General features: G+C 38.5%; 1 protein-coding gene across 3 annotated transcripts in view; it reads left to right on the forward strand.

Annotated features, from left to right (window-relative positions):
- The window catches only part of Gmppb (GDP-mannose pyrophosphorylase B), a 94,135-nt gene extending 88,057 nt beyond the window's left edge, over positions 1–6,078 (forward strand). For all 3 annotated transcript variants that reach the window (XM_068372777.1, XM_068372778.1, XM_068372779.1), the window contains exon 7: positions 1,661–6,078. In XM_068372777.1, the coding sequence (XP_068228878.1) occupies positions 1,661–1,792 (132 nt within the window). In that variant the 3' untranslated portion in view covers positions 1,793–6,078. The remainder of the gene's footprint in view (positions 1–1,660) is intronic.
- Positions 6,079–13,009: the final 6,931 nt, after the last annotated feature.

The following is a 13,009-nucleotide window of genomic DNA, read 5'->3' on the forward strand; positions in this document are numbered from 1 at the left end:
GTCATCTTCATCCTCCATTCCCTTTTGTTAGTAAGACGACAAAGAAGATAGTCGCTTGTGAAAGCCTTTCGATTAAAGTTCCATTGGACTGAATAACGATGCTCACCCACTAAATGGTACCTTTGGTATCACTCAATTGAGCTTGAGCTGTTGTAGTTACTGGTGTTGCACTGGGAGCAGGTGAATTGCTTTACTGGGACTGAACATCAGTGCCATAAGCCAAGAGAGGGTGGGAATGTATGTGCCTACTTTTTTTTTTTTATTATATTTCTATATGGAGGAGTCTTTCTTACCCTGGTTCTCACTATGTACAGTATGTAACGTGCCTACTGACCGGTAATTTTGGGGTTGGTTTGTGATCGTGAGCCTGTTGTTACAGCCACCTCTGTTTCAACAGTTGCTGGTGAAAGCTCCTCGGACCAATCTCCAGCACTGTATTGTAGGCTAATAGGAGGATCATTCACTCTACTGCTGCTGATGTGAAGCTCATGCATCGGCTTGTACCTTATGGTCGGTTAGTGATTGTAAGCTTGATATCACAGTCACTGCTGTTTCATCAATTGCAGGTGAATGGGCCTAACAGGAATAATCTTCAACACCATATGCTAGGGCGATAGGGGTATCGTTTATGCTACTACTCATGCTGTTATGAACTGTAGCTTATAGTCACATGCCAACCGGTACCTGAGGGGTTGGCTAGCGATCGTGAGCTTGTGGTAAAATCTACTGCAGTTCACCTTCAAGCTGCTACAGAGTAGTCAGGCTGGACATAAATGCACTACCCCACTGGGGACCATGCCCTCTTCTGGTTTGCCAAAAGTTGGAGTAGTGCAGGTGACTCCATCTGTTCTTCCTTGATGGGGGAGTGCTGCTCCTATCTCTGTTGGTCCCGAATTGAGATGACAGAACCTCTCGCATTTGGCGGCCATAGGTCGGTGACTGAGGCCTTAGGCCCAAAACTCAGAACCACAGCTTACTCTCTACCTCTCTATATATATTATTATTCATGTCTCTTGTCTGTATTTTGTTAACAGTTATGTGGAGCATTCCTGACCTGGCAATATTGTACCATCATTGTCAAAAATCTTTGTATCAGGCTGTTGTTTGGAAAGTACTCGTTTGTATCCTGTTGTTAAGCACTTAGTTAATAAGAACTCTTAACCCTGGCGGCACAAAGGTGGCTTCCTAAGCATATAAATAGTAAGCAAATTAAAAAGTTGCAATACAAAAAAAGTGAAAAAAAAAAAGAACATGAAAATGTGTTCCGAGAAAAGATTGGTAAATAAAAATGACTCTTTAGTTACACAGTGGAATGAAGATTTAAGTAGTGTCATATGCAAGCCTAGACATTAGCAGTTGATGCTTTTCAATCTCGAATGTAACAAGGTGGTGCAACTATGATTTTATTGCATGGAATTAAGGCAACATATGATTAATGGCATTGTAGTGAACAAATTAAAGTGGGAAAATATACCCAATCTAAAAATAGTATAAAGATTTGAAAATTAAATATGGCAAGCAATTATTAGAAGTACACACCCATTATAATGTAGAATTTTGATGTAGTGTACATAACAAGAAAGCATTAATCTACCATAATCATTATAAATTTATATAACCTTGCGGTTCTCTAAAAATATTTTTTCTTTTATTTGTCTAGGTACGAATGGAAAATGTATCTGTGCTGGGTGAAGATGTGATTGTGAAGGATGAATTGTATGTTAATGGTGGGATGGTCTTACCACACAAGAGTATAGCAACCTCCGTCTTAGAACCAAAGATTATCATGTAAGTTAGTGTGATAATGGTTGTGTTGGTTTTCTGGTTTTCCATTTCTACACGAGATACATATTTACATGAGCTATTACAATAAAATTCTACATACTATAGCAGTAATGAAGGGATTTAATACTAGGGTTCACTTTATGGCGTAATTGTACCCACCCAATATATTTATCTTGATTTTTCTATATTATAATTTTCATTTTAAGGTTATGGTTATCCCAATATTTTATCTAGGTACTTTTTGCATAGAAACATTTGCATCAAGTTTCTTTCATAATTCTTTACAGCCACTCAACATTTAGGGTGTCAATTAGTCATTGCATGACTTATGACTCACCGGAAGGGGAGAGATTGGTTGAATCTGTATAGTTAAGGAAATTCCCATGTTTTAAGAATCACATTGAAGAAACTGTAGAGGAACTTTTTTCAAAAATTCTTTATATAATCAATGAACTGTTATGAGTAAATCATTCCATTAGGAAAATTACTTCTCCTCTTGTAGTGCTCAATTACATTGATTTGCCTTTTCTTTGTTTAAAATGTACTAAATTCGTTCAATATCAGTACATTACATATTACAAATTCATTTGATTTCTGAATTCCATGAAAGGTATAAACCAATATCTTAGGAATACATTTCTATTAAAGATCCATTACGGACAGCAGGACATTTAACATGTCCAATTTATTTAGTACGTACAGTACATTATTCAGATTTCATAAAAACAATATTAAAATATGGCATGCAATCATGTTTAAAATTTCCATATGGTGTGGCTTAAGTCATTGTTTTTATTTAGATGCAGTTATAGTATGCTTAGTGTACATAGAAACTGTTTATTCAGGACCGTGTAAAAAGTGCTTCCATTCTGTAGGACTTAATTTTTGGTCATGTTAACATGTATTACTATAAATTAAATGCAGAGTCTGTCACATTTCAGACAGTATATTTAACATAGTAATAAGGTATGGCACTAGGAATGATTTGCTTTCCAACATTTTGAAATACAGGGGATATAATTATCTAAACAATTTATTTATATTATATATTTTTTTTATTTGAATTATATAAATTCCCTATGCTGTAGCCAGTCACTTTATAAGTTAGGAAAGAAAATACAGTAGATTAATCATGCATTCAGATATAAATCTTCATTGAATTTCGTTTGTTATGATGCAAACATGTAATATCATTCTTTCATTTTACTCACATTTTATTTGTATTTCCTCATGCACTATTATTTTCACATATTTAGGATTATTTTAATGTGTGCAATTCCTTTAATAATTCAGGATATTGTAGTAGTATGTCCTTTACACTGTTAACTCAACAAATTCACATGTTACAGGGGCCATTTTTTTTTAAATTTATCAAATGTAATATTTAGATAATTTGTAAAAGTGAAGGAAATTATATTTAGCTATACTGTATAATCTAGAGATAATTGCCTAATTGGCATGAATACAGTACAATATTCTTTGAAAGTACAGTACACTACTTTCAAATACACTTCATTTTGTAATTTAATCAAGCCTAGAAACACGGAAAATCAGTAGTTAATACATTAAAGGGGAATGTAGGTTTAAAGTACATCTAAGGTAAAACTCGAAGTTGGACAGCAAGATGGAAGAAATGAAGCAAGAATAGGGGTAAAGTAGAAGGATATAAAGCAAGTGCAGCTGGAACTGAAGGAATGCTGGAAAGGCCCTTAAGGAATACCTACAGTCCACCACAAGAGGTGCATTGATGGCACTATCCCGCAAGGGGGTTGTTGGTTTGACATGAAGAGCAGACTGCGCTATTTACAGATTTTTCTAACTCTTGACATGGAAATCTTTGTACTGTACTGTATTGCGAGTTTTGTAGGTCAGTTTAACATTATATTTTTATAATTGTATAAGCTACCTACTTAAAAACAATATACCCCATTGTTAATAATTATGTAACCCCTACATATTTTAAGTTTGAGGTAGTCTAGCAAGTTTAGGCTTACACTTCTAAACATTAATGGTACTTGGAGCATTTCTAAAGTATTCTTTAGTTTATTCATATTTTTTTATCAGACAATTTCACTATATATACTAAAACAAAATGTTTTTAGATATCCATGTAAGATTTTAGAATTTTGAATTGTCAAAAACTTTAAAAGTTTAAAACAAGATAGGTGAAATATTAATCAGTTATTAAATTATGAAATCCATATGTTCACTGGAGTAAAATTACTGTATCATTAAATGTGACAGTTGTTCCCAGCTATCTTTTGATATTTAAACAGGAAGAATCTGGAATTTGATGTTTTTGTTGTGTTACATTCTAGCTGTTATGACTAGTGGTAAAAAGCTGGTTAACACATTAGTGATTATAGAGACCGTTTTTTAATCTTCTCTATCACCTAGAAGCTTCATATATTGCTTAGTTTTTGTTTTTAAATAGATTTTGGCACAAAGTTTGAATTTTGCTGTATATATTATATTCCAACATATGGTACTATGTATTTTCTATTTAAGGAATCTGGTAAAATTAGATTAAAACCTTTCAGTGGACCTTTCTTTCCATAAAAAAATCACAAGCAGTTCATTTGTACTGGGTTTAAGGGCAAGATATTTTCCAACTCTTACAGCTGTGTGCATTCCACCATATCAACGTAAATATGATTAAGGTATTTTTCAGGGTTTTATAGTGAAGTTGTTTAAAACTAACTATGCATGTAGCTTAAGTTGAAGGATTGGTTCAGTTATAATGATTGTATTCTAACCCTTCCCTGGATCAAAGTATTTTCAACCATCAATAGTGATATTTTTAATGCATTAATTTTGTGAAAAAATTGTGATCATTAAGTTATATATTACTGTAGTTAGGTTTTTCTAGTTTTTTTTTTTCTAGTATAAAAATGCATTCCAATGTATAACCATCTGGATAAAAAGGAAATATGAATTAAGATCAAAGGTTCACCATTAATGTCACTGAAATGTTTAGTCTTCATCTAGTAGTCAAAAAATATTTAATTATTAGTAACATGTAAAAAAAAAAGGACTTGAATTTTAAAATTCATGTATATAAGAAATTAAATGTGCAATCATTAATTAATGTATGGTAAATTGACAGCTTTTAAGAATGATAAATAATCATGTGAATAACTTAATATGACAAGACAAGTGTCAGTTATTGCTGACTAACATTATCAAGCCAAGATAGTAAACATATAAGTATATATGAATGGGGTTAATTATGCTATATTTTATGCTATTTAATGTAATAGCAACTTTTTCCAATAATTAACGGGCGTTCTTATTTTCTGTTATGACAAGTGTGCAATGGTAATGATAATAAATTTAATGCTTCATGTTGATGATGCAATTTTGTATTTAGAAGTTATTATTGTTTTTTGGTTGAATAAACTTATAATTACAGCACTTTCATCAAGGAATTAAGTCTTGAATGTTTCAAGTTGATCTTCCAAGTCTTAATAACCCAAGGGACAGCACTGTGTTTAATTTTGGACTATTGAAAGAGGAATGAGAATTGTTTCAATATTTATTTTTTCATTTTGCATATAATTAGTGTTCATTCACACTTCAAATTATCATGGACAGAATCATTCAACTTTGAATGATGTAAGTTCATGTACCAAGGTAGTAACTCAGGATTTAGTGATATAATTGTAATATAATTTTCAAGTAGTTCTTATAGAATTTGCTCAATAATAAATGATATAAATATTAAGGTAAAAGCAGTATTTCATAACTATACCATTTACCTTTTACCGGTCCATACCAAGAATGTCCAAATGGGAAACCTATGGTGAATACCAGCATGTAGAATGTTTCTATTTACATTGTATATTCTCACCACCAGACGTTAGGCTTTTTAAGTCTGTCACTTATTAATAACATTGTATGTGATGCTGTAAATTTTTCAAGTCCTCATTTTTCGTCTCATAAATGCTCTGTAAAAGAAATACAGGTACATAAAAGAAATTATGATGCAGTTACCCTAGACTGAAATACCTAGAATCTATTGAGATGTGGCTGTTAATATCCTGTATTAATTGTGCCTTACAATTAGGTCTCAAGAATCTTAGCATAGTTTCAGGACCCCAGTAATTTTATCCTTCACAACAGAGGTATATATAAAACTGTTTGTTTTAAAGCTCTCAACTTTGCACTTTTTATTATTTTTGTTGCTGTAACTGTCTGAATTAAAGCTATCATAATTTTTCTCATATTGAGAAATACTATTTATCTGCAGTATTTGTGCTGGTAAAGGAGTGAAAAAATTATTTGTATATTTGCTATGATTGTTTTCTTTTCCTTTTGATTCTGATACTTTTTTTTTTAATGTAAAAGGGCCAGAGAGACCTACAGCTAGAGAAGTCCTGGAGGGGAAGAAGGAAAACATCCTTCAAAGGCCATGTGGGGGAAACCGGCGTGTATGGGGGAAACCGGCGTGTAAGGGAGGCACACTTGTTGTGGCAAAAAAGTATCGGTGGAGGAGATTGGGGAAGAACAGATTAAAGGCCTTTACCTGAATGTGTTGTTCCAGCTAGAAACTTGTGGAAGGAGGGCAACTATGAGATAGCATGCTACCGAGAGAAGCCTGAAACCCTAACCCTGGGAATGCCCTGAAGAGCATAACCAACAACAAACACATTGAGAATTGTCCATACCATGTTATTTAGACTTGAAAGAAGATAGAATTGGGCGAGACTTGAAATTTCATGTGTAGCTGTAGAGCCTCTGGTGAAAAACATATTTATATATAATCACAAATGGGCGAGGTAAATGAGGAAATGCACACTCCATTAGAGAGGCTCCAACCCAAAAAATGTCCCTTCTATGACACTAACTGCAAAAGATAGGTAGTTCTCTTGGTATCTTGACTAGGAGGATCAGCAGATCGGATACCATTCGGTGGGGCAGCTTAATATCCTTCAGGGTCATCCTGAGAACCTGTATCGTCAACAGTGAATCGGGCAAAAGGATGGAAAAGCATGTGCATCCAGATTATCTCAGGGGTGTTGGGAGGTGTTCTTAAATGCTGCTGACAGATCTGGAGAGCATAGTACTGGAAGTCAGTTGATGGTGATCCCCAAGGAGCAAGAAGCCTTTCGGCCACAGAAGGATGTAGCGATTACTCCAACCCTACACCGTGCCCCTTGGCACACTTAGCGTGCCTCCTGGAACATTCTTCCGACCTGGAATGAGCCCTGCTGTCAGCTGCCCAAGTATGCATGTGCTCTTTGACATAAGCCGTGAGGGTGGTACTGTTGTTCGTCAATGCTATGAGGTGTTCTATCAAACTCTGTTGGAAAGCTTACAATGTTAATAGCATTACTTGCATTTACAGCAGGTTGATGTGCAGGTGCTTTCTTCCCTGAACCTCATCTCTGAGGCAATCTGGTTCCTTGGGTGTGTATCTTACCCCTTCTTGGATACGTATGTAAACAGCATTATCTCTGGAGGTGGGGAGTTGAGTGGGGCTCCCCTGGTGAGGTTCTTGTTGTTCAGCCACTATGCCAAATTGTCTCATATTTATTGTTCCACTGAAACCAGATGGAGTAGGAAATTGCTGGTTGCTGACCAGTGATCCTTCAAACACTACTAGATATCGCTGCTGAAGGCACCAGTGCAAAATGAGTTTCTCCTCCAATATAAGATGCTCCAGAAGACATTGCCATTGTTGGGATAGAAGTTCTTGGCCATGAAGGAATGGCTGCAATACCTGCCCGAGTCTGCTGATGCAATTGTCTGATATGCCTATCAGCACATGCCAGTATTCTATCCTCTGCTTGTACAAGAAACTAGACTTTCCCAATTCATAACAATTCTTAGATCGTGGCAAAAATCTGTCTCAATCCTGAAGAAAGTGCCTCGTGAAGCACAAGGCTTAGAACTGTTACAGTATTCCCTTGAGCATAAAACAGAGGTATTTTCAGTAGAACTGTCAGGTTACCAATGCAAGAACCCGTCGTCTACACGAGCGAGACATTCTTACTGAACAAAACCTGTAGGACTGATGGATGGTTATCTGGAAAGCATGATTTTTCTTCCCTGATGGTGGACCATATAGTACTTGCTGTCTCCAGCCCCAGATTGCCTTCTCCCCAAGGAAGAATCGACTGTAATGGCCAGGAGAACCTTCTTGGATGACCTTGAGCGCATTCTCCTCCTCAGTCCCTTTCAACTCTGCCCCTTTGGCCAAAGCTTTCTACTATTTAAGAGTTAGGACTGGAATGTCAACAATGGGCAAGTGAGAGAAGAGCAAGAGTTGGTGAAAAGTAGGCGGAATCTGTCACAAAGGACTTCTACCTCCCAGGTCTTGCTGTCATGTTGCCCATTAACTTGCCATCCCATCACTCGCAGCTGCTGGAGGGGGGGATTGCTATTCGAGATGACAATGGGATGAAGCAGCAAGGAGGGAGTCTGAATCAGGAGTTAGTGGTGCTGCGAAGCAGGTTGCACTGTAATCCTAAACTCAGTCCTGGGGATATAATTTTTTTTTATTATAAGAGGTCTTCACGGGACGATGTCAAATTAGGGAGGTTCCTATGATAGCAAGCAGACTCCAGAGCCAAGAATGATGTACCTTCCTTTTTTGGCACTTAGAATGTCTGTTGTTGTGAAAGCATTGGATCTTGCTCAATCATCTAGGTCATAATGAATTTGTTGGACTAAGATCTAGGAATTGATCCTATCTAAAATCCAGCGAGCAAGAACTGATAATGGTAACATGAGGGCGGTTTTGGACCGTTGAAGGGTGCCGATTAAGATTCCATCCATTCCCTTCCCTGAAAGGTATCATGTTGGTCCCCAGTGGTCAATGAACTTAGTCTTTGGATTCTCTGCTTCAGACAGGAACATAGTCGGGTGTCATAGGGGCGACAATGTCCCAGGACTCCTAGCTCCTCATCAAAGGGTCACTTGGCTTAACTCATACGAATCCTCCTTACTCTTTGAGTATTTGCGGACAGAACCGAGATTGGAAAGGATGATACTCTGCAAAGGAAGAACAGTAATTGGGATCCTGTTCGGAAACCTAACTGCCCATAGCTCTAATGCCTTTTAGAGGCTAAAGGAAAGCTAGAGTGCTCTGGAAAAGACCTCCTCAAGAGGCAAAGCTTGGAGCTTAAAGAGTTGAAGAAGGCACTCGAAGATGCTTGCAGCTCCTTGTAAGGGAGATCCTCTGGAGGGGCAGATGAAGACTGGCACTTACCAAGGGAAGAGCACTTGAGAAACAAGTCTCCCATGAAGTTCTCTGAGCAAGTCAAGAGGTCAAGGTCCCAGCAGAGCCAATGACTTCTTTGACAGAGGCTGCAACTGCTACTGTGAGGGAAGGGCCTCAAAGAAATGGCTGCACCAGCCACTCTGAGAAAACCAAGTCCAAAAAGAGCCGCATCAAGTGTCAATTTGAAATAAAAATTCCCCTCAGAAGGAAGACGCTATCATTTCCCAAGGAGAAAAGGGGAGGATTCCCTCCCTCCAGCCTTGTCAAGGTTATGGGGCACCCCTTCACCAGGCGAAGATCAATAGTCGAGCCTAAGTGACCTCAAGGATGACTCCAAAGGCAAAATCATACTGAAAACTGCTCTCCCTTGAAAGACGACCATTAAAAACTTGAATGGATCTCGAATTTCAGTTCCGTAGATGCCAGGCAGAGACGTATCGAAAGGGATAACACAACTCACATTCATCCCAAGAAGCCCTTGGCTATGGTCGAATCCTCCGCAGGAAAGTAAAAGAGGCAAGGATCACTTCCCTCACTTGAGAAGCTACTGAACCTCCAATGGCATTGCATTGAAAAATGCACAATTTAAACACACTGAAAAAGAAAAATACAGTTAAGTTTGCCAAAACTCCAGCCAGCGGTAACGTCTGTTCTCATAGACTGATGCTATGTAAGTGGTTCATCAGTGAGCCAAGGTGTGGAAGGGGGGGGGGGGTTTCCTCCGCGCTATCGGCAGATAACTACCTGCCGGTTGTTGACTTTTCGTTAAAACTTTATAATTTCTGTATTCCAACTTCACTATTATCATTCTCCTATGTAAAGGACAATGGTATGTATTTGTGTAAAAACAACTACATTTTATCTGGAAAACAACTGCATATACTTGTATTCTCTTATGATATCCCTCAAACAATAATCTGCCAGCATATTTATTCAATCAGAAAGAAAAAGCAAAACATTAAAATAGTCTTATTTTGAGGGAGCAGAGAATAAGTCTGTACAGTAATGTGCTGCAACCAAAATCAAAGTTAAGGGTGCACTGTTTGGCGGGCCTACCCTCCAGCAACTACAACCACTTTGTTAAAAGTTTAAACAAGTTTCTAGCTTCACTGAAATCATACTCCTATTAAAGGACCATGGTTTGTAATTATGTAGGAAAAAATATTAATAAGAGGCATGCAATTTCTTCTCAAATAACATGATAAATATTTTCAAGTACTGTAATTGTATTTTTCCAAGCTATACAAACCTGAGTCCTTTACATAGAAGAATGATAACAGCGAAGCTTGAATACAATAGTTAAAAACTACAACAAGGTGTCGACAACCGCCCAGTAATTACCAGCCGGTAGTGGGGGCCTGTAGCCTTCCGCTGGCTCACTAACAAACCACTTAGATAGCAGCTGGGACTTTCCAGGGGGTTAGTACAGAAAGGAAAGTATCTGTAAAGGACTCAGTTTTGTATAGTTAGGAAAAATATAAATTACTTTTGTCATTTGTTCCTCGAAAATACAAACCATCATCCTTTACTTCAAGGATACTCAAAACTCTTGCATCTGTGATGCTAAAAGAGTAAGGATCCTACCACCACATGTACCAGTGGTTTAGTAATACATTACTAGCGAGTTCACAGCCCTGGCTTCAAGGGTTGCTTTCGAGCCAAAAATCTGTGTTGTAAACCTGGCAAAGGTATGTGATGGCTTTGCTTGAAGCACGTCATGTGGAACACAAGTTAGGGGTTTGCCTGGTTACATCACACTCCCCCTTGCAAGGACTGTGAGAAAAAGACTTCTGTACCAGAGTACAAAACAGCCTACCTGTGAACTAAACAAGAGTCCAGCTGGCACGGTTCACTTTAGTTGTGTCTCAAGAGAAGGAAAATTGAAAGGAAAAGATGAGGCTAGTCATTGTTTTTGTTTACTTTCATATAACTCTTGCCCTTGATCCGGAGTTAATGGTTCTGTGAGAAGAGCCGAAGTAGCTAGACCACCTGCTGAGCAGCTACAACAGGCCCTAAGGGAAATGCATCTAAGGACCTGTGGGTCACATTCCGGATATAATGAGCAGTTTATGTCGCTGACATTTCCATACACCTGCTTGAAGTACCTGCATCACAGAGATATTCTTGAATGCCAAAGAAACACTTGACATTATGAGCTCTTAACAGTGTTCTTCCTGAGGAAGAAGGGGAAGAGGTGAGAGAGTCCATGTGATGACCGCTCTCAGCCAGAACGAAATTGTGTTTTTGGTTATCTTCTTCATCCTCCCTGTACTGATGAAAAGGTGTTGCAGATGAGGTTTAATAGAAATTGTTCACTTGAGATAACATCTCAGTTCTCTTACAGAACATAATAAAAACCGATTACAATCACTGGTTACCTCTCTAAGGCTTTGTGATCCGAAAGGATAAAAACCTTGAATCAGGTACTAAAGGATTGTGGGTCTTGGCTATAAACTCGGGGATAAAGCTGAGTGAGTCCTACCGCCACCCCCTTTGAATGGGTGATGTCAAAGGAGAGACTGTGATGTTCATTGACCCGTTTAGCCGTGGCTAAAGTAAGCAGAAAAATTGTTTAAAGGGTGAGATCCCTATACGAGGGTAGGCTCAACGGTTTGTAGGATGCCCCCTTCAAAGAACATAAAACCTTGACGATGTTCCCGAATGGTGGTCTCATTTCAATTGGAAAGCAAGTCTGCTCAATGCTTCGTATAAGAATAGAGATTGCCTCCAAAGAAGAAATACAGTATCTCCCCCTTTAGTACATAGACTTGGCTTAAGGTGTAGCAATAGCCTTTTACTGTTGAAATGGAGCAGAATTTCTCCCTACTGTATACTATAGAGGTAAAGTACAAAGTCGGCTATTAATAAAATAGAGGCTACGAGAGAAGAGATACCCCATTCCATGACACCAAGCACAGTAGATGGCCCACTTGGCTTGATAGATAGCTGTTGAAGATCTGCGGAAGTATCCGGACATCTCTTGCGCAGCTTAGCGTGAAAAGCCTCTCTCTAAGAGACGATGCTAGATAACATCCACTCGTAAAGCCGAAGGGATCCCACTGCACTGTAAAAGATCCCAGCATGTGGCTGACACAACAGGAGGCAATTCCCTCGAAGTCTCTGCCAGCAGAAGTAGAAGGTCTGGGTACTATTTTTTTTTTATGAGGCCACTTTGGGGTCCCGATTGTCAGGTTGAGGTTGGGCATTGCTTGAACTTTATTAAACATGCTCCTTATCAGGCAGAATGGCAGAAAAGAACAAACGCAAAGTCCGTCCCTTAGGTGCTGGAATGTGTCCTTGAATGCTGGCTCTGGATCTGGAACTAGAAAGTACTGTAGTAGATTGGAAGCAATTGGAGGACATAAAAGACCATTCGGAGCCAACCATTCACATCCTCCTACTCTTACTTGTTCGACATGACTTTCCTTCTGCCGGGAATGAAGTGGACTCTCAGAAAAATCAAGTAGAGTCCCACCCAATTGTGTGTGTCTACTACAAGATGGCATAATTGCAGTGACACGGTACCTCCTTGTTTCTTTATGTAGGCCACCATGGTGGTGTTGTCGCTCATAAACACCACTGAGTGACCTGCTAGAAGAGGGCAAAAATGCTGGAGAACTAGGAAGGTTGCTTTCATCTCTAGAATATTTTTATGGTTTCGGTGCTCCTCCTTGGACCAGAACGCTGACACCAGATGTTGACAAAGGTGAGCTCTCTAACCTTCCTTGAACATTTCTGTGAACAACAGGAACTCTGGAGGAACCGTCAAGAGTGGGTAACCCTTTAGGAGATTCGACTCTTTTAACCACCAAACTCAGTCCCTTACGGACTCCTCCACTATCGGTACGGTACTAGTGAGAGAGATTGGTTGTCATGTTGGGACCATTGTCCATTCAACTCCCACTGAAGCGACCAAAGGTGAAGACGACCACCTAGTACAAAGTGCTCCAAGGATGTCAAGTTTCCTACAAGTTTCTGCAATTAATCTGCTGGCAGATC

Source organism: Palaemon carinicauda, chromosome 4, assembly GCF_036898095.1.
Source record: "Palaemon carinicauda isolate YSFRI2023 chromosome 4, ASM3689809v2, whole genome shotgun sequence".
Lineage (NCBI taxonomy): Eukaryota > Metazoa > Arthropoda > Malacostraca > Decapoda > Palaemonidae > Palaemon > Palaemon carinicauda.